We start from the raw sequence: 22997 nt of genomic DNA, 5'->3' as shown, positions 1-22997 counted from the left end.
TGGGTGGATATGGGTAAATCGTGCTACCCGAAATTAATGGTGGTCTGCCTCCAAGTGGGAGAATAATAAATGGATTAATCTCCCTTTTATTACTGTAGCCTATACCATACTCCCCAAAGTGGTAGCCAAAAAACAAATGACTTAAAATAAACATATTCTTTCAATGGTATATTTGTGTACTGCAATTTTGATAATGTCGTAACAAAATGTAATATCAGTTCTACGAAAACATGGTGCAATTTCATCCTGTTGTGAAAGAACTCCGTGTTTACTATTTGTGCAAACCCCGATTCAGTCTTTTTGCCTGGAAGCTTGCACGGTTCAAGATGCCTGTGAGTACACTTTATTATTAAGAAAAATTCGCCGATTCGATTGTATCACATGTTCATTAATTAGCAGGGCTTAATTATTATTTTATTAGTACAACCGATTCTAAATTTTGCCATGTCGAATTTACTGTCTGACACGCAATAACGAGGCAAAAATGCCCAGTTGATTCGATGTTTTCACATGCCTTGATTGATACTTGATTAACGGCCTAGGAATGGTTGTCGTAAATGGTTACCATACCTTATAATATCTACTTCACTTGTGTCAAAAACGATTCGTAGGAGATTCTCTATTAATTATTAGATCTACTATTACTATTATTAGTAGTAATACTACTGCAAGCTGGACGACTTAGATTGATAGGTTCCCAGAAAAGTATTTTTCGGGTGGTTATTTCCAATATGAATAAAAGTATGGCAATTTTGGTATCCGTATATGGCGTATAGGTATATAGTATAGAAAGTAGAGATATCCAATCTTACTAGAAAAATACTTGATTCCCTGAAAAAAACTCATGGAGCGTATACATAATACAGGACTAAAATGTTAGGCCAGTAAGGGTTCCCCTAATCGACAGCCCAATGATTAGGAATATACCTGCATGTGTGACGGCGAAGGTTGCATGCGAAGGTTGAGCGCTTGGTGTAGTGTAGGCCTACATATCACTAGGGACCGGGTATCATTCAGATTTGATGAAAAAAAGGAAAGAAACTGAGCTTACCATCTATAATCTAATACACATATTCAGTTAATAGATTGCCATGCAGAAAGTGTTAATTTAAAATACCATCAAGATTCATCAAAAACCGCCCAGTTTGTGCTACCGTTTAGTTTGACATCAGTTGTCTAGTTTATGAAACTAAATGGTCATAAACTGGATGACCAATATCAAAACTAAACTAAATGGTCATAAACTGGATGACCAATATCAAAACTAAACTAAATGGTCATAAACTAGATGACCGATGTCAAAACTAAATGGTGTTTCTTAAACTAAACGGTAGCACAAACTGGGCGTTATTTGATGAATCTTGATGGTATTTAATACTTTCTGCATGGCAATCTATTAACTGAATATGTGTATTAGATTATAGATGGTAAGCTCAGTTTCTTTCCGTTTTTCATCAAATCTGAATGATACCTGGTCCCTAGTGTATGTTGATAAACTTTATGAAGAGTTAGACACAACACTTTCTGAGATGAAAATCACGGAAAAAGACGTGGGCAGTGGATAATCCGAGAATTTAATTAGGATTCGATATTTGTAATAAGGCAGTGTATGGTTCTTTACTTTATTTACTATTTAGCCGTCACTTCCGTTTGACATGCGCAGTTGTCTGATTCCTGGACTTAGCAGTTTTTGTTTTGGCAATGATGCCGGCTTTTTCAACTCGTGGACTATTTTACCGTCTGACATTAACCCATAACCCAACCCTAACCCCAACCCCAACCCACCAGACAGTTCTATTCGTCCTTTGTCTAACATTGCTCCTTTCTCCATTTCTTATGAGGAAGCAAATAGCCATACTTAAATTTCTGATGGTAGAAACTGGAGAATTATTTTTAAAAGAAAATAAGATAATAAATGTAAATTGTAGAAAAGCATTTAGAATGTTATTCTATTTTGGTCAAGGGCGCATTTTGGTTTTTAATTTAATTACTTAGACTTTCAGTGGTTTATGTTTTTCCCGTAAAATCGTGCTTCTGCGCCGAACTTGAAAGACGAGTTGTTTTTAATGTTCCAAAATGGTGGAATATATCAAGAATCGAAAACTGCGCATGTCGAACGGAAGTACGGCTAAATAGTAAATAAAGTAAAGAATCGTAGGACGGCAAAATATACACTTCGTTGTAATAAATAGTCAGACTCGGCGATTAAAGACCACATCGTCTTGTGTATACAATGAATTCTGCTCCGGCTTCGCACATGTTTTGTCACGTGACACAAACATGACCTCTTTTGATCGATTTTTATAGCAGAGTATTCCTTGGCAATTACAATGTTTTGAGAAGAATTTGAAGCAAAATTATGATAAATTAATTAGTTTAAATATGTTTTTAGTCCAAATATATCATCAAATCACCCAGTTTGTGCGCGGGAATGTATCTTTAAAGGAGTTTAATCGCTAATATTTGGGACCTAGGAATTGACACAAATGGGTCGTAACTCGTTTAATATGTGAATACTGTACTATAAACTGGTTTACATCCAATCGGTCCCGTTTTTACTGTAACTTCAAATCAGTTATGTTGTTTAAATTCAAAATATAAAAATTTGTAATTAAAATTAACACTTTGCTCAGTGATAGCCATGGTCAGGCCGCGGTTAATTGTTTGATTCTCATGACCTGCCCGCATGTCCGTTTTCATCCGTAATAATTACGCACTTCCATAATTATTTGGTCAAATTTAGTGAGGTCCAAAATTTGTCCTTTAAAACTATATTTGTTTGCCTTTAAATATGAACAGCGAATTGACGCATTAAAATCCACTATTTATCGATGAACATGACACCGTAGGTGATAAGTAAAGTAGGGCCTACTTAAAAGTAGGCTAGAATGTGAATAAGTCCAGCTGCAAAACGGAAGTGATAAAGTCGTATCATATCTCATCCATACCAAGGAATGGTAGCTACAACATTCACCAAAGACCACATATATACTCTATAATAAGGCACTTGGTCATTTGTAATAAAATTCACAGAAAGATATAAATGTCTTTTAATTCCTGCTAAATTATTTTATTTACTGACTATACCGACTGGTTGACACTGCTTCACGCCTTTCACGGTATTTTATTAACAACACTATATAAACAGTCTCAAAAGGACACAGAGATACAAATAAATGTAAACAGTTTGATTACGATAGACAAAATAATAAAAGTATTTATATTATCATGATGCCATGTGCCGATGATGGGTTCAAAGTTGACGACAATTAACATACGGGCTATTGCCATTGCCCAATTGGTACTATCTTCCCTCACGGCTAGAGAAATGAACAAGTGTGTAGTAAATTCTTTGACTGACCTGTTAAATAATCTAACTTATTTTGTCTTTAAAAGTCCAAGGGTATGCTTTTAATTATTTATGTCAGAACAAATCATCAACCCGTTTGGAACAGGTCATTTTGTAACCTGTCAAAGTAGCGAAGGATAAAGAAATGAAATGCCATGAATTAACGAACTGTTAACTTCGAAGCATATCACTAATAATTTAAACTTATTTATTATGATCAAATCTTCCGATGCCCAGCTATATTGTGCAACAGATATTTTAATTATAAATATTTAATAAATGTGAATAAATCGCTGACACTGGTTACCAATGGGTTTTAACGACCAAATCTCAATAATTAATAATTACTGCATGTAGCATGTATATGTCACAAACTCAGGTCATAAGAAACTGACAATTAATTAACCATGGCCTTATTAAATTTGGGGGGTTATTGTCATTTTGGAAATGTTTTTTTTTTTCTATTCATATTTTGTGCATAACTTGCAAGTTACTGATCTCGCATGGCATGAATTGTATTGTGGATGATAATCTTTAACACCAATCCTTTACGATGCTAAAGGTATTCCAACTGCAGAGGATTCATGTTGATGTCACATGGTCTGAATTACCTTGCTGTAATTTTGTCCACCTTTGGTTACATAGCTGTCATGCGAGTAAAATCACACATAATTTAATTAATTAAAAATGCATTAAAAAAAAAAACCTATTCATTCATCCTGTTCTGAACATTCACAATACATGTAGTAGCCTATTTAATTATCTTTTATTGTGCAGAAGTTGCTGTAAATACAAGACCAACGTAAGCATGCAATGTCAAAATTTCAGTTTTGCAAAGCGGTATCTTCCGGCTAATTACGTACATGTAATATATGACAAACTTCGAGCATTGTTTTGATCATTGTAAAAGTTATTCAACATCGAAAATCATGAATTATTACGATTAGACTAAGCATTAGAGAGAAGAGTGAAGACATGCGGCATAGTACTAAGTAGTCACGTTTTCCATACATTTATTGTGTCTGGATAAGCACAACCAAAAACAGACCAACTCCTGAAATGAACGTTGTGTTGTGAAATGTAGAATAAAAAGGATTGGTTCATGTTTTTCGAGTAACCGTAAAAGGATTTTTAATTCACCCTTGAATTTTGAGGCACTAAATGATAAAATAAATGGTATTATAATTATATCTGATAAAAAATGATTTGCGACTTTTTAGATTCCGAACTAAAATTTTGCTAATCAGTTTTTCCATTGACTCACAGTAACGTCGGAAATGGGTTGCAAAGTGCGATGCGAACCCGGTTATTTTGTTCCCTGACTTTCAGTGACGAGCGCCTTTTTTGCCTTTTTCTAATAATTTTATTTTTTCAAAATATAAGAAATAGGTCGTAAATGCATTTCTGAATGTCTAAAGCACACTTGACACAAACTCTGTTTTCGTCTCAACTCGAAAAGCGCGATGTCGTTGATGTTGGTGTTCATACAACTTCCCGAAAGTCGCGGAACAAAAATGACACATTTTACGGACAGTTTTTTATACATTGATAAAAATAGTATCGGTGGCGCCTCTACCGAGCTTTTGCATTGCTACTAGTAGCACTCTCTATCTTGCAGCCGTGGCACACAAAACATGGTCTTGATCGCTAGTGTGGTGACCGTATGTGGCTTGGAGATAGGGGTGCCTACCTAACCTTGGTAGGTTTACTTCAGGGGTTTCCTCCCACAGGAAAGACCCCTCTGCACCATTGCCAAGAAAATGAATATATCATATGACAACTTGTCTTCAATATCATCACTATCGGTGGAAGCAGACATTAAATTTAAACACCAAGAACAACAACTTGGCAACTCACTGTGAATGAATATATCCTGGGTACTAGAATCTCTTTGCAGTGGCCAAAAATTCTACATCTCAAAACTTAAAGATGGGTTCCCAGAAAAGTATTTATCGGGTAGTTATTTCCAATAAAAGTATGGCAATTTAGGTATATGGAAAGTAGAGATATCCAATCTTACTAGAAAAATACTGGATTCCCCAAAAAACACTCATGGAGCGTATACAGGACAAAAATGTAAGGATTCCCCTAATCAACAGCCCAACGGTTATGACCTTCTGCACGCACGATGTCAAAGGTCACAAGCGAACATTGAGCGCTTCGATGTACAAGTTGATAAACTTTATGAAGAGTTAGACGTACAATACTTTCTGAGATAAAAATTACGGAAAAAGACGCGTGTAGTGGATTGTCTGAGAATTTAATTAGGATTCGATATTTGTAATAAATAGTAAGCGATTAAAGACAACATCGTCTTATGTATGCAATGATCTCTCCTCTGACTCCCAAGACGTGACGTAAACATGACCTGGTTTGATCGAATTTTAATAGCAGGGCATTCCTTCGCAATTACAATGTTTGAGAAGGATTTGAAGCATAATTATGACAAATTAATTAGTTTGAATATGTTTTTGGTCCATATATGCCATTAAATCACCCAGTTTGTACGCGGGAACCCATCTTTAATTCTCTGAAATTTTGCTTCAGCATTATTTTGTGTCATGTAAATTATGCTTCAGCAATATTTTGTGTCAAGTAGATTATGCTTCTATTTATATTTAGCCCGCAGAAGAATACATACATGTATTATAACCCTCTTCATTAGCTCATTAACAAGTATTTTGTTGTTTCATTATAGTTAGCTACAGATTTATTACATCCTCTGCCTGAAGATGAGAAGAAAAAACATAAACTCAAAAGAATAGTTCAAAGTCCTAACAGTTATTTCATGGATGTCAAATGCCCAGGTAATGTAGTTCATCAAATTAAAAATATAACTGGAGAAACTGTGGTTTTCAATCTACGTAGACACCTTCAAGAAATTTTACAAAATCAATACTGCCCAGGGATTTTTATACGCCCACATTTTCATGTGAATGTATATTGTCGTCGCCCCTGTCCGTCATCCGGACGTACGTCCGTCCGTCCGTCCACAATTGTTTGTGAACAGTCTACAGGTCACAATTTTTATCCGATTTCAATGAAACTTGAAATATAGGTTTATCACCCTAAGATCTCGGTTCCTTTCGATATTGGCATGTATCAGACTGTAACTTCATGGATTATGGCCCCTGATTGTACGAAAAATCACGTTTTTAGCTTGTGAACACTGTAGAGGTCACAATTTTTATTCAATTTTGTTGAAACTTGAAATGTATGCTTATAACCCAAAGATCTCGTTCCTTTCGATATTCGTGCATATCGGAACGGAACTTCCTGAATTATGGCCCCTGATTGTACTAAAAATCGCGTTATTTGGCTTGTAGACCCTATAGAGGTCATAATTTTTATCCGATTTAAAAAAAACGTGTTATTATATCATGTGAATGTATATTGTCGTCGCCCCTGTCCGTCATCCGGACGTACGTCCGTCCGTCCGTCCACAATTGTTTGTGAACAGTCTACAGGTCACAATTTTTATCCGATTTCAATGAAACTTGAAATATAGGTTTATCACCCTAAGATCTCGGTTCCTTTCGATATTGGCATGTATCAGACTGTAACTTCATGGATTATGGCCCCTGATTGTACGAAAAATCACGTTTTTAGCTTGTGAACACTGTAGAGGTCACAATTTTTATCCGATTTTGTTGAAACTTGAAATGTATGCTTATAACCCAAAGATCTCGTTCCTTTCGATATTCGTGCATATCGGAACGTAACTTCCTGAATTATGGCCCCTGATTGTACTAAAAATCGCGTTATTTGGCTTGTAGACCCTATAGAGGTCATAATTTTTATCCGATTTAAAAAAAACGTGTTATTATATCACCGTTACACCCTAAGGATGGCCTAGTTCGAATTTTGTGAAAATCGGCCCAAAACTGACAGACAAAATGGCCGCCCTTCGTTCTCAAATAGCGTAAAAATATGGTATATCAAGGTTGTGGACCCTATAGAGGTCACAGTTTTTATCCGATTTTGTTGAAACTTGAAATGTAAGTTTATAACACAAAGATCTCGGTTCCTTGCGATATTTGCGTATATCGGACCGTAACTTCCTGAATTATGGCCCCTGATTTTACGAAAAATCACGTTTTTAGCTTGTGAACCCTATAGAGGTCATAAGCAACTATTGATAGCGCAACATTTTAAACAATATCGTGTTGTGTTGAAACCTTACACTACTAAAGTTGCTTGTGATTGTTATCTGTGAAGTTGGATTTGTATCGTTTTTATACGCCCACATTTTCATGTGGACATAGATTGTTGTCGCCCCTGTCCGTCCACAATTGTTTCTGGACACTCTACAGGTCACAATTCTTATCCGATTTCAAAGAAACTTGAAATATAGGTTTATCTCCCTAAGATCTCGGTTCCCTTCGATATTGGCATGTATCTGACTGTAACTTCATAGATGGAAGTTTATAACCCAAAGATCTCGGTTCCTGAATTATGGCCCCTGATTGTACGAAAAATCACCTTTTTTGCTTGTTGACCCTATAGAGGTCATAATTTTTATCCGATTTAAAAAAAAAAACGTTTAAATATATCACCTTTATACCCTAAGGATGGTTGAGTTCGAATTTCGTAAAAATCGGACCCAAACTGACAGACAAAATGGCTGACCCTCGTACTCAAATAGCGTAAAAATATGATATCAAGGTTGTGGACTCTCTAAGAGGTCACAATTTTCTTCTGATTTTCATGAAACTTGAGATGTGAGTTTATAACCCAAAGATCTTGGTTCCTTTGGATATTCTCGCATATCGGATCGTAACTTCCTGAATTATGGCCCATGATTGTACGAAAAATCGCATTTTTAGCTTGTGATCCCTCTAGAGGTCACAATTTAATTATTATCCGATTTAAAAAAAACCAAAACTTGAAATGTATGCTTATAACCCAAAGATCTCGTTCCTTTCGATATTCGTGCATATCGGAACGTAACTTCCTGAATTATGGCCCCTGATTGTACTAAAAATCGCGTTATTTGGCTTGTAGACCCTATAGAGGTCATAATTTTTATCCGATTTAAAAAAAACGTGTTAGTATATCAAGGTTGTGGACCCTATAGAGGTCACAGTTTTTATCTGATTTTGTTGAAACTTGAAATGTAAGTTTATAACCCAAAGATCTCGGTTCCTTTCGTTATTTGTTCATATCGAATTGTAATTTTCTGAATTATGGCCCTTGATTGTAGAAAAAATCACTTTCTTTTTAGCTTGTTCTCTATCCATCTCTCGAAAATGTGGGCGTATCCTGCCTGGCAGCCGCTGGTTTTTTATGATTTAAATGGATAAAAATGTTTATTTCAACAAAAACATATTCTTCAGTAGATACATGTATCGCTTAAATTCGATATATGTATTGCCCCTCCATTGAAGTTAGCCATTATTTTAATACACCCCAATGGCCCCACATATCATTTGTACATTCCTGTTACCCTTTTCGTGCATCAAAATTTAGGTGGTGTTTAGAAATATGTTACTGAGACGAAGAATCCTGTTGATTACATTGAAAATCTTGTTGATCCTTGCAGTCAGTATACTTGCATTGTATTGGTTAGTGAGACATAGAAGTCTTATTATTTCTTTATTGTCCTTGATCACTTTTAAAATTGTCTGTACTTTAGAGGATACAGTTCCCCCCTTGATTGCATTTTGGACACTTGAGAGAGATTGAAGTTCTCCAAATGACTTGAATTTTATACATGTATGTATGCATTAAATTTCGATGATTTCTGATATTAAGCTTAATGGCTCTCCAATTGTCTTGATATTTACACTCAAAGTAAAAACACAATGCCTAAATCGTGAAATATTTCTGGTAAACGTTTTCTTGGGCTTTCCTATCTTATGGCACATAAGTGAAACTTGTGATGGGTCTCATTTTGTGGAGTTCTGGGTTTGAACCCAATATCAGTTCTTAGTGTTGAAAATCGGATCGAGATTTGTGATCCGAATACTTTTGTTTGCTATCCGAATACTATTCGTCGGATATTTCGGAAACATGAAATTCTTGAACAAAATCACATCAAAAGTTCATATACTCATAATTTCTTACTTATTTCAATGTTTATGAGTGTCTGCGTATGCCGAGAATGAAATCTTACTTTCGATTTGCAAATTGTTTGAGCCGCGAAGAAAAAAACGTGCCTACCTTTAGCCGCAATTATTAAGACTATTCATGATATCCAAAAAAAATCAACGAGGTGAATAAATTTGTGTATAACTACTCCTGTAATCCGCGGCCCTCCCACTCATCATTTTTGCTCAATCAACACGAATGAAGAAAGTAAAATAAAAACATCTAACATTTATTCCGCCATGCTCGTTTGCCTCATTCTGATAATCTACTGCTATTGAACCAATCAGTAAGTGAGAATATACGTGACCTAGGTCGTTGTGAATAAATTACAGTGCGGGAAGTCTAAACACAGTGTTAACTTGTATCCCGTAAACCCAAGAAGTAGCTTCTATCTAGCATAAACCAGGGCGAGGAATGAATGAATACTTTTTTTATTTGGACTACTGTTTTCGTTGCACTGCATTAATATTTTTGTCCCCCGCCTTTCGAACAAGCAGGGGACTATTAAAATGGGTTCGTCCGTCTGTCTGTCTGTCCGTCTGTCTGTCCGTCACACTTTTTGGGACACAATAACTCTCTTCCTAATTGAGCTAGAATGTTCAAACTTGGTGTATGTGTTTATTAGGTCAATGCCTTGATGGAGTTCGAAGATGAGCATTTTCCGCTTAGGGTAAGCAGAGATAAGCAATTTGATTGGTTGATGCTTTGGGACACGATAACTCTCTTCCTAATTGGGCTAGAATGTTCAAACTTGGTGTATGTGTTGATTAGGTCAATGCCTTGATGGAGTTCGAAGATGAGCATTTTCCGCTTAGGGTAAGCAGAGATAAGCAATTTGATTGGTTGATGCTTTGGGACACGATAACTTTTAATTGAGCTAGAATGTTCAAACTTGGTGTATGTGTTTATTAGGTCAATACCTTGATGGAGTTCGAAGATGAGCATTTTCCGCTTAGGGTAAGCAGAGATAAGCAATTTGATTGGTTGATACTTTGGGGCACGATAACTCTCTTCCTAATTGAGCTAGAATGTTCAAACTTGGTGTATGTGTTAATTAGGTCAATGCCTTGATGGAGTTCGAAGATGAGCATTTTCCGCTTAGGGTAAGCAGAGATAAGCAATTTGATTAGATGAGCATTTTCCGCTTAGGGTAAGCAGAGATAAGCAATTTGATTGGTTGATACTTTGGGGCACGATAACTCTCTTCCTAATTGAGCTAGAATGTTCAAACTTGGTGTATGTGTTGATTAGGTCAATGCCTTGTCAATGCTTTAGGACAAGATAACTTTGATAGAGAGTGATGAAACTTAAGTGTATAGTTGATAATCAGTTTGATTGCTTGATACTTTAAAAAAAATAAATGTGCGATAAATTAATGTGTCATCTATTTATTTTGGTATTTTGGCGGGGGACATCAGCCTCACTGTTGGCTTGTTATTAGTTACTATCGCTAAATAATACGCGTGATATTAACATTTATGCTCAAAGCTGCGTACGTGATCAATAGCATTGGTGAAAATTTCAAAGTAATCAGATGTAAAAATGGCTAAATATAGAGCATAAGGAAAGTCAGAATATATTGTAACGAATAGTAAACGGATAGTAAAATGATTTGGATAACCCTTATTTTGTATCCGTTAACGGATATCCGAATAGTAGTTTCAACACCATCAGTTCTCGGTAATGAACTTGGTTTGTGTAAACGCAACAGTTGTCTATTTTCACGTACCATGTCACACGTTTTGCACATGCATTCCCTGAACTCTGGCCCTTTAAATACAGATCAAAATTTCAACGTTCATCACTCGGGGGGGGGGGGGGAATGCCACGCCTTACACAAGAAAACGGGAACAGAGCTATTGGCATGCTGGATCAGGGGGCTTCACAGGTAGCCGTCGCCAGACACTTTAATGTCCACCCATCGACCATTGCTTACCTCACTTCCACGACACTGGAAGAGTTGCCGATCGACCCTAACCTGGAGCGCCACCTGTAAGAACCGCTGCTCAAGATCGCCACATCCGACTACAGCATCTGCGCAACAGGTTCCAGTAAGCTACTGCTAACTCTCGGGGAGGACTGTTGGAACACGGCAACGTAAGATCAGCCCTCAAACAGTGCGAAGGCGTGTTTTTAATGTTCAGAAAACTCATAAAATATAAGTAGTGTTCAGAAAACTCATAAAATATAAGTAGTGTTTTTGTTTCATTTACGAGCAATCATTGTTTGATAATATTATATTTTTTCAGGCTGCTACAAAATCACAACAGTGTTTAGTCATGCACAAACAGTAGTGTTATGTGTAGGTTGTTCCACAGTCTTGTGTCAACCAACAGGAGGAAAAGCCAGATTAACAGAAGGTAAAATATAGAGTTTTATTGTACTGTAGATGTCACATTACAAACTGAATAGTAGTTATTTTGTATACAAGTCAAATAAAATAGATTATGTGACATGTGCTTATACAGAGATTATCCTAGGTCTTTTGGGAGTTCCAAAAGCCAAAAAGGAGTCATATTGCCCAGATTAGACGTCAACATTTTCCAATAGTAGTCATTCTGTATTTATAATTGAAAAGTGTAATAAAAATCACATTTGCTTTCTATTCTAATGTTTGGGTGTCAAGTTATTCTTTTTCACCTACAAAAAGGGAACAGTTAACAAATTTAGAGAAAGTAAAAGACTGTGGTTAGAAAGTCATTAAAAGCTAATCCAATCACAAGGAAAGGTGTGACATAAACATTTCTTTTGCTGCTTAGTATAAATGGTACTGAACAATCGTAAATTAACTCATTGTTATCGGGAAATAGCTACGCCGCAACACTTCTTTTGAATGAAGGTCACAATTATATCAAATAGTAGTATTGTCAAGTATGGGTTCAGTCCTACCATTCCCTTCGCTGTCAATGTATACTAGCTCATTTGCTTGGTGACTGGTTATGTACATGTATGGTCAGTAATTGCCAGGCGCACCCGCATGTTAATTGACAAGTTACACCTGATATGTCAGTAAAAAGTAAGAGTATAGTTACAAGATTTATAGTAAAAATTTTGAAAATTGCAGCCATTTATATTCTGAATTCATTGTAAATAATTCTCAGTATTTTTTGTAACCTTTCAGGCTGCTCTTTCAGAAGGAAACAACATTAAACCTGATGTGATTTGGTGGTGACCTGACCTATTTTATCTACAAGACTGAACTTAAAATGTGTGCAGTTACTGTGCATCATCATTTATTTAAGCATCTTTAAAGATGTGATGTGTTATAAAAATTTCAATAAAATTGGTTCAGGATATCCACTGAAAAAAAGTGTTCAGCTTATCTTTATACGCCCACATTGAAATGTGGTCGTATATTGTTGTCGGTCCGGCGTCCACATTTGCTTGTGGAAGCTCTAGAGACTAAAGTTAATATCCGATTGACTTTAAATTTGTACAGTGTTTAAGGTCATTTGCTGAAGAAGCCTATTGATTTTCAGCGATTTCCGATAATTACTGCCAGAGTTATGGCCCTTGATCATTTCAAAAAATCTTGTGGACGTTCCAGAGGCTAAAGTTAGTATCCGATTGACTTTAAATTTATACCCAGTGTTTAAGGTCGTGAGACAAGACTATTCATTATCAGCGATTTTCAATAATTACTGCCAGAGTTATGGCCCAAAAAATCTTGTAAATGCTCTAGAGGCTAAAGTTAATATCCGATTGACTAAATTTATACACAGTGTTTAAGGTCATGAGATGAAGAAGTCTCTTCATTTTCAATTGCTGCCAGAGTTATGGCCCTTATCACTTCAAAAAATCTTGTAAATGCTCTAGAGGCTAAAGTTAATATCCGATTGACTTTAAATTTATACACAGTGTTTGAGGTCATGAGAAGAAGAATCGTATTGATTTTCAACGATTTCTGATAATTACTGCCAAAGTTATGGCCTTTGATCACTTTGAAAAATCTTGTGACACACTAGAGGCTAAAGTTATCATTTGTATCTGATTGACTTCAGATTGATACAGAGTTTAAGGTCTTGAGACGAACAAGTACATGTATATTGATTTTCAATGAATTTTGATAACTTGAACAGCTAAATCCATGATATTAAATGTTTCGTATACTAAATGTTAGCATGGGGCAGAACTTTATAAAAACCAAACAAATGCTAATGGTTTTCTGATAATTACTTAATAAGTTGTTACTCTTAATCAGATTTTAATGCATTATAAATGTTTTATTACCGAAAGAAAAAAAGTAAAAATATGCGACAACTCTTGTTGACTGCCTGGACAATTTAGCTGCTGTTGGCGTATGTTTCGTTGCCTGGCAACCTATCTTTAATGATGTAACTATGATGTGTTTCCTGATACTGATACATGTGATATTAGTACTTAATAATGATAACATTTCTGAAATCCAAAGAACAAGAATTTTGTTAGGATTTTTTTCATGGGAACTTGCTATCTACAGGCAGGTCCATTGTTGTCCAAATCTGAAATTAATACTTTATGAAAACTAGGTCTTGGTCCATAAACTTTATTTTAATCAAATTAATCAAAAATTGAAAAAAAAACCAACTTCAAACATAATAGTAAGCAACTATTGACAGCGCAACATTTTACACAATATCGTGTTGTGTTGAAACCTTACACTACTAAAGTTGCTTGTGATTGTTATCTGTGAAGTTGGATTTGTATCGTTTTTATACGCCCACATTTTCATGTGGACATAGATTGTTGTCGCCTCTGTCCGTCCACAATTGTTTCTGGACACTCTACAGGTCACAATTCTTATCCGATTTCAAAGAAACTGGAAATATAGGTTTATCTCCCTAAGATCTCGGTTCCCTTCGATATTGGCATGTATCTGACTGTAACTTCATAGATTATGGGCCCTGATTGTATGAAAAATCGCATTTTTAGCTTGTGGACCCTATATAGAGGTCACAATTTTTATCTGATTTTGTTGAAACTTGAAATGGAAGTTTATAACCCAAAGATCTCGGTTCCTGAATTATGGCCCCTGATTGTACGAAAAATCACGTTTTTAGCTTGTTGACCCTATAGAGGTCATAATTTTTATCCGATTTAAAAAAAAAAACGTTTAAATATATCACTTTTATACCCTAAGGATGGTTGAGTTCGAATTTCGTAAAAATCGGACCAAAACTGACAGACAAAATGGCTGACCCTCGTACTCAAATAGCGTAAAAATATGATATCAAGGTTGTGGACTCTCTAAGAGGTCACAATTTTCTTCTGATTTTGATAAAACTTGAGATGTGAGTTTATAACCCAAAGATCTTGGTTCCATTGAATATTATCGCATATCGGATCGTAACTTCCTGAATTATGGCCCCTGATTGTACGAAAAATCGCATTTTTAGCTTGTGATCCCTCTAGAGGTCACAATTTAATTATTATCCGATTTAAAAAAAACAAAACGTTCAAATATATCACCGTTACACCGTAATTTTGATTGAGTTTGGTTTAAAAACTGTTTAAATATATCACCATTCCACCATAATGAATGTTGAATCGAATTTCGGGAAAACTGAAATGAAACTGCCCGACAAAATGTCCGCAAATTGTGTAGAAGTATGCAATACGAAGTTTGTGGACCCTCTAGAGGTCATAATTTTTATCCGATTTTGATGAAACTTAAAACACTTCTTTATATCCCTTTTGATATTTGCGTATTTCAGACCATAACTTTCTGGATTATTGCCCCTGATTGTACAAAAAATCCTGTTTGTTTCTAGCTTGTTCTCTATCCATCTCTTGCAAAATGTGGGTGTATCCTGCCTGGCAGCTGCTGGTTTTCAATGTTTCAATCAGATTGATTTTATTTTAACAAATACATTTTCAAAAACCAAGTAAAAACAGAAACAACCAATTTTAAAATTTATTTCAGAAACCTCTAGTTAATACATTTTAGAAAAATAATTTATTAACTGAATTATCTGGATGATTTTATAAATTTTTTCGAAAAGATTTAACCAATAAAAACGGAATCCATTGGTAATAATGGGGAAAATATCGTTGAGAATGAGGGATTGATAACCAAGATATTAGGCTTAAAAATTAAGATGGAAAATAATGTTTTTGTTTGCATACTTTCACTTTATTTATATTCTGACACATTTCTCCCACGCTTTAATTTGTTAAGTCTTTGATCAGATCCTGCAAACTATTGAACAGGTCCCAATTACTGCTGATTACTGAGTGACATTTAGACGACTTCTGTGTCCCCAGTGGTGTTGTTCCGTTCTACTCCATCATTGTTTGAAGCCTATTTAAAAAGTCACTTAGTAAAAGGCAGTGATTGTATTCTATACAATTGTGGCATATTGATAAGGCATATTGGTCTGTTGAGATTTTTAATATAATGTACTTCAACTGAAAAAGCTGAGGAAGGCTTTTTGTGAACCAGGCCATTTCTATTTATACATACATTATGCAAGAGCTAAATCTGCCTATTGTAGGTTTTTCTTTATGCCTTAAACATACATTATGCAATAGCTAAATCTGATTATTGCAAGTCTTTATTTAGGCTTCAGATGTCATAGAAATTATAAATTAGATCTTTATTTATACAACAAGCACAAAATCAACTCTGTAGACCCACGGATGGCTTGGATTTAAACAGGATTTCATTGATTGATTAAATTTTTAAATGGCATTGTAAGCAGAGATTTACCGTTAGGTTGACGTCATACTCCCGGAAATTTTAGATTGAGGCTAAATGATAGAGTGTACGAAGCGAGGCCGCTGTTGAGCGAGCCAGCATGTCAGTCAATTTGATTGAAAGTTCGATATTACGGCCTTGATATTATGTTTAGTTGTGGTTAAAATGAGAGTTTGGATGTCGGTATTATACGATCGTTTGTCACTTGCGTTTACAGAAAAATTATGGAAATTGATAAACATCGTAGCTAACATCACCCCAGTTGAATTGCAGCCCCATTGGATCACTTTTTCCTATTAGTATTTGTCTGCTTCGGGAGTTACGTAGACCTACCAGTTACAGTACACGCAGGCTAACAAGAAGTCGGCTATAATTATGCCTCATTGATTTGGTCCATTCCTTTCAAACTTTCGCTTCTTGTCTATATATTAAAAGTCTTATTTTTGATTTGTAGTAAAAATAAATGTGATACGAACTGAATTGCAACCAATGCAACCCCGTCTCAAACCGAGTAGGCTAACGGTACCACAGCCATTGAAAACGTTACTTGATAATTGAGATTATGTATGTGGAGTTAACGCCTGTCAAACGATCGGCCATTCTCGGAGACGGTGAAGAGAGAGTTGACTCCTATTTCTAGTCAAAAATTACAATGGTGATAACTTTGATAAGAATAAAGTAATTTGACTAAAATTTTCAATATATTCTTCTTTCATCTATTTTTGAACTGTTATAGCAAGAATGGCCAACTCTCTATTAAAATCTCCCATAATGTATCTTTAAATGTGACATGACCATAATTAACTCTTCAAGTCTTGATGCCATCTGACAGGTCTGATTTTCAACAGATTTGAATCCCTATCTGCAGTTCAACAGCCATTGATGATTAAATATAAAAATGAATAATCAAGACTTTGTTTATTATCTTAACAACGGTAATGATGACAATCGATGCTACAGTGTTATTAAAATGAGGATTTCTCGCTTCAGAGTGGAGTAAATCGATTGAAATATTTAGCATATTCCCTTTCCACTATCTATTTTTTTAACTATTATAGCAAGAACTGTCAGCTCTATCTAATCTTCCATAAAGCTGCTTTACATTAAAATAGCACTGTTGAGATATGTGTTTATGATCTGGCTTGTTGTGATTTAAGGTCAATTGTTTTAATAACAAACATTAAATATTCAAAATAACATTTATTTCCATTATCAGTGATATTCTTCAGCTGAGTTTGCTATGAAAGGATTCTTGTAAATGTTTTTGCCTGCAAGTCCTTTATGTTAGTTCAAAGAAAGTCACACAAGTAAGTAGTAGTGGTCATCCACTACACTAATAGTTATCTGATACGAGATGTGGTTCCATATATTGGGAATCTTTGAGAGATTTTAACAGCTCATTACTACAAAAACCAGCTGTACATAATGTAAAATATCGGAAGGGTGGTGGAGTGTGTTTAGTTGTCTGGAATTCCCCATTTTCATCAACATCTATTTTGAGTAAATAGTTGCTATAGACAAATGTTCCATGATTAGCTATTTCCCAGATAGCATTTCCTGCATTGGTACTTACATGAGAAAGGCAAGGATAATCTGCTAAACTAGATACAGACCGACACCATCTAACAAGAGATAGATCAATTTTCTCTGGGAACATCCATTCTTCAATGACCCAGTCATATTTCCTTTTCCAACCATCAGCATCTACTATATGTAAATTATCTCCCTTGACAAGCACACGAACTGGTGATGAAAGATAACATGGCCCTGAAAATTTCTTTATTGTTGATGTAACAGAATCAAACACGTGTCCCTCCTTGATTTCTAGTAAATTTTTACCAAGACTTATAACTATGTTGGCCTTGATGACAATAACTTGCTTACTACAAGCATTAACCAAAGATGCTGGTGTGGATGAGTGTTTATGTTCTACTTCTGCTTTCAATGACCAAGTTAGATCTGATTCAAGTTGAAAATATTTCTGCTGTGCCACATATTGATCAGGACTTGTTCTATTCTCTCTGCTGGCTGGCACACAATTGGAAACCAAAACAATAAGTTTGCCATCCACAGATAGAGGTATGGCACTCTTGGCCTCCTCATTAAATGTATTCAACATATATTTAATGCAAATTTCCTTGCATATTAAAGATTTAAGACACAGAGAATAGCACAACTTTTGATACAGACTGACAAAATAAATATGATCGTTAACTGTGGCTGCCTTCCAATTGTTTTTATTATCGAATCTAGAAAAAGGTGTAAAAACCCCAACATTCAACCAATTTTTCAGTTCCATATCATATATTGCCAGCTTCATGACTTGCCTCTCCTTAGAATGCTGATGTAAATTAATTCTTTTGCCTTCTTTATATTCGTATTCTTTGTTGCATATATTTGAAATAACATCTTGACCAGGTGCCACCAGGACCAGGCAGTTTGAATGTACAGGAAAAACTTGATTACCTGATAGTTCAGTAGGGTTTTTGGTTGTTGGTACATTTTCATATAAAACTTGAGGAATGATTTCTCGTGCATGGAGGATAGCATGGATTCTATCTTGAACACTCTGTAAAAATTCATTGGTAATATCATCGCCCATTTGACTACTTAAGAAGACATTTATTTTAGTCAAGGACACACTATCTAGATGTTGAGCTATATGATGAATTAATTCCAAACTTTCAGACTTGTATGTTTCTCTATCATCTAAGTTTTGGTTAATCCATCTTAACAGAAACATAACAATCTTTGAAAGTGAGCAATATCTATGGACATTTTTCGTGAATAGAAGTTTCATCTGATTGATTGATAATATCAATATATCTTCTTGATAGATAAAATGATCATGGAAGCGTCCTTCCATAACAGTGAAACACTTTTCTTGAAGAAGTGATATGTCATAAGTTAAGGCTAATATATATGCTTGTACAATATTTTGGAGCCTGCTATATGTCATTGACAAAAGTTTATCAACTAGGCAATCTTTAAGCTGCTCGAACATAAAAAAGGATGCTAAGTGATATAAAGCAGATACATTTGAAGCTGTTACTTTACAGCACCCATCATACAAAGCACACACAAAGGTTTCTAAATGTTCAACATTTTCTACACTATGGCTCATGTCAATATCAACAACACCATTTTCAGATTCCTGAAAATTTCCAGAAAACATGGCTTCAAAGTAGGCACTTCTTGCTGCTAATACATTTCTGTGGGCTTTGATGCAAACGTCATTAACCCAAAGATTCACGTCACAAAATCTTTTATCTTTACGGAATTGACCCAAAGTTTTAACCAGATCCTGTTTAAATTGCTCCAGGTGTGCCAAATATATCACATTATCTTCCTCCATGTTCATTAAACTTAGTAACATCAACTCTTGGATGATATTCAACTGAAATTAAAATGAAAATAATTAAAAAATTAATTACCATTACGTAGCTACTTTAATATAAAAAAAAGGGCACATCAAACAAAGATTGGCCTGACAAGTTTACCATTCAATCGACATGTCAGATCTGAATTTCATACAATTTTAATTTACATTTATTCTAGTTTGAATTCTCTCTTAAACATACATTATGCAAGAGCTAAATCTTCCTTTTGTAAGTCTTTATTTAGGCTTCAGATGTTACAGAAATTATTAATTAGACCTTTATTTGCATGACAAGCTCAAAATCAACTCTGTAGGCCCCTTATGGCTAGGATACAACTTGGATTTAAAATTAAATCAATAAATGGCTGACCAAGCTAATGTTTACTGTTAGTTGCCGACATCACTACCTGAAACTGGTGATGAAAGGCCTGCCAAGCGAGATTGCCATTGAGAATGTTACTTGATAATCGAGACTATGTGGGTGGAGTTATTGTCTGTCAAACGATCGGAAATTCCTGTACATGGTGCAGACATAGTTGATGCCTATTTCTAGTCCAAACTTCCAACAGTGACAACTTTGTTCAAAATAAAGTAATTTGTTGACTGATATTTTACCTGGTAATTTTTTGGGGGGTTTTGTAATGAGAGAGAGAGATAGAGAGAAATGGGTTTATTGTCCACTTGACAATTATTTCAATAACTCATTTGCGTCTTTAGCAGTGGGAGGAAACCGGAGGACCCAGAGAGAACCCATGAGGTTGGACAGGCGACCCTACTCTTTGTTATGTATAGCTACGAGAACGTAACTAAAAACGCTGAGATCTGATGTGCTTGTTTTTAGCTACGATTGGATGCCTTTAGTTCCAAGTGGCAAACTCAATTTCTTTATTAATGTATGTATCATCTTAAAAATAAGTTAATTTTATACTATTAGTACTTATTACACATACGCAGTCCAATCTACTGAAACAACATTCATTTATCAGCAAATATTGACAATAAAGTAAATCAAGCGTTGTTTTTATCAAAATTGATTCTGACGTTCATAATTACGCCGTATTACTACTGCGCAACTCTGATCAGATGGGTACTTTGATTGGCTATTGCACACAAGGCCCCGCCTTTATGTGTTACAGACGTAAATTTTAAATGTCGGAAAAAGCAATCTACTGTCGCTTCGATTTAAAAAGCGGGGATTTGTACCCGTTTCAGGTAGGATTATATGCTTAATTGTAGTTGGGTGTGGCAGAAATATTATAAATAACAATGACAATAACCAATCGTTTTTTTGATTAAAAATATTGTCAATTTTGTTTACAAATGCAGGGTGCGAATCGCTCCAGCATGTGCTACATTGAAGGTAATGGCATCCTCTCTTATCTCGAAACATGGAGGGTTGAGAGATTAAGGTTTGTTATCGATGTTATGTACAACACGTGGAATCAAAACCACACCACTTGACTCAATGACAGACCTTATGGTTCCAGGCGCAGCGGTTGGACCAATGGACGTACCACCCAACCCCGGGTTTTGTAATGTTTTATGGCCCAAAAAGTTTTGTTAAACTTAAACTTACTTAAACTTTACGGCCTCCTGATGATTAATAATGTCATCGACATTGATCATTGATTGTCCATTGTGATTGTTGACTGGATGGCAGTTATTTAGTACATGTACTTCCTCTGCTGTTAGTGTTACCTACTACGATTGCCGTTAGAAGGGTATCGAAACATATCCATCTTTAAGAGGTTTATAAAGGAGTAACTTTTTTGAGGACAGTGATCGGCATGTGGCAGGTTGGTTTTATAAAAACCAAAACACAACCATCTTAAACTAAAGGGACCTTACTCGCACGACGGTGAATGTCGCGAATAACCAGTTGTAATATTTAGATTTGAAATCATTGCAGATGACGTCATATTATAGACGTGATTCTCTGAAATAATTATATTAATATGCACGCTTTTTAATAAAGATCTGGCTGACGTCTGTCCACAAATTGTTTGTGGGCACTCTACTGGTCACAATTTCTTTTTATCTTATCCGCTTTTGACGAAACTTGAACTATAGGTATTCCAAAGATCTGTTCCTTTCGATATTTCATGTTATGGGCCGTATACTTCATGGATATATTATATGGCCCTTGATTGTACGAAAAATCATGTTTTTACCTTGTGGACACCCCAGAGGTCACTATTTACATCCGATTTTGATGACACTTAAAATGAGTAGCGGATTATAGCGGATTGTACCAGAGGTGTCAGCCTCCGGCCCGACAAAATGGCCGCACTTTGTACGCAAATTGTGTTGAAACTTAATAAAACATATCTTTATATCCCAAAGATATCAGTCCCTTTTGATATTTGGGCATTTCATACCATAACTGTCTAGATTATTGTCCCTGATTGTACAAAAAATCCTGTTTGTTTTTAGCTTGTTCACTATCCATCTCTTGCAAAATCTGGGCGTATCCTGCCAGGCAGCCGCTGGTTATACCTGCAGTGGGTGAGATATAGATAGAATAAAATGACATACCTAAACAGAGCTAGAATAAAATGACATACCTAAATTGAGCTATTTTGGTACCTTGGAGCACTTTAAGTCGGGGGATCACGTGGCTAAGTGGGTAAGGCGCTGGCTCGCTAGCCTGGAGGTCGGGTGTTCGATCCCTGCATTGGCCGAGAAAGTTCATCTCGATTTTCCGGCGTGATTTCCCCTTGTCAGTGATGCAGAACGGAGGGCCTGACAAGGACAGCTGCCTAGTCGTTCGGATGGGACGAAAAACCAAGGTCCCGTGTACACATTGGCGTGCACGTAAAAGATCCCTTGGCAGTTGGAATTCGATATAAGAGTAGGCCGTAGCGCCGCTGCCCGGGCAAAATTTCCTTCATAGCACACTGTATGGCGTATGCCCGTCTTAAATTAGCCCAGGTTAGGTGCAGAAGAGTAGGACGTTAAACCCCATTTCATTTCATTTCTCTATAACAAATACCTCTCGATGAAAGTCCATCAAGCTTTCAGAATACTCACTAACCATATCTGCTACCCTATTTCATTAATCTACGCGCTTTTTTTGGTCTTAAATAAAATTTCAAATTGTTTCTACACCCTAAAAATGTTTCGATTAATCTAAAGTTGTGGCAGGGGGGGGGGGGTGGAGAAGTTACCCATCATTCGTAAAAAAAAAATGGTGAAAATAGCTCTCCAACCATGTGCCGGTCCCTGATGGTTCTTTCGCAAACGCATTCTTAAGTGACTATGTTAGACTATCCTTTAAATACGGACCCTGGTGTTATATGTTAGACCTTAACAAGTGCATTGTTACACCATTTTCATGTGGACGCATCATGTGGACGCATAGTGTTTGTGGACACTCTACAGGTCACAATTCTTATTCGATTTTGACGAAACTTGAAATATAGGTTTATCCCCAAACGATCTCGGTTGCTTGGCATGTATCGGTTCGACACATCATGGATTATGGCCCCTAATTGTACAAAAAA

At 35.8% G+C, this 22997-nt stretch overlaps 1 protein-coding gene and 1 long non-coding RNA gene across 3 annotated transcripts; one reads left to right on the top strand and one right to left on the bottom strand.

Moving 5' to 3' along the window:
* The first annotated feature begins 177 nt into the window (after positions 1–177).
* Positions 178–11777, top strand: LOC126814900 (uncharacterized). The gene is made up of 3 exons (XR_007677790.1): positions 178–332; positions 6048–6156; positions 11689–11777. It is a non-coding gene; the product is annotated as an uncharacterized LOC126814900 (long non-coding RNA).
* A 4194-nt stretch (positions 11778–15971) lies between these two features.
* Positions 15972–22366, bottom strand: LOC126814888 (uncharacterized). 2 transcript variants are annotated; one of them, XM_050540329.2, is made up of 2 exons: positions 22059–22366; positions 15972–19512 (listed from the first exon to the last, which is right to left on the bottom strand). In XM_050540329.2, exon 2 carries the CDS (start codon positions 19489–19491, stop codon positions 17449–17451), a length of 2043 nt encoding a protein of 680 aa, XP_050396286.1. In that variant the 5' UTR covers positions 19492–19512; positions 22059–22366; the 3' UTR covers positions 15972–17448. The 2 variants fall into 2 exon arrangements, with proteins under 2 accessions (XP_050396286.1, XP_050396285.1); XM_050540328.2 differs by lacking the exon at positions 22059–22366 and adding an exon at positions 21071–21371.
* Between the last annotated feature and the right edge of the window lie 631 nt (positions 22367–22997).

The sequence above is a fragment of the Patella vulgata genome, chromosome 3 (genome assembly GCF_932274485.2).
Source record: "Patella vulgata chromosome 3, xgPatVulg1.2, whole genome shotgun sequence".
NCBI lineage: Eukaryota > Metazoa > Mollusca > Gastropoda > Patellidae > Patella > Patella vulgata.
Note: the sequence above shows the minus strand (reverse complement) of the source record. Positions and strands in the feature narration are given on the sequence as shown.

Bases quoted from the DNA above. Each gene is read 5' to 3' on its own strand.
- LOC126814888 (XM_050540329.2), bottom strand. From the start codon at position 19,491: ATGTTACTAAGTTTAATGAACATGGAGGAAGATAATGTGATATATTTG.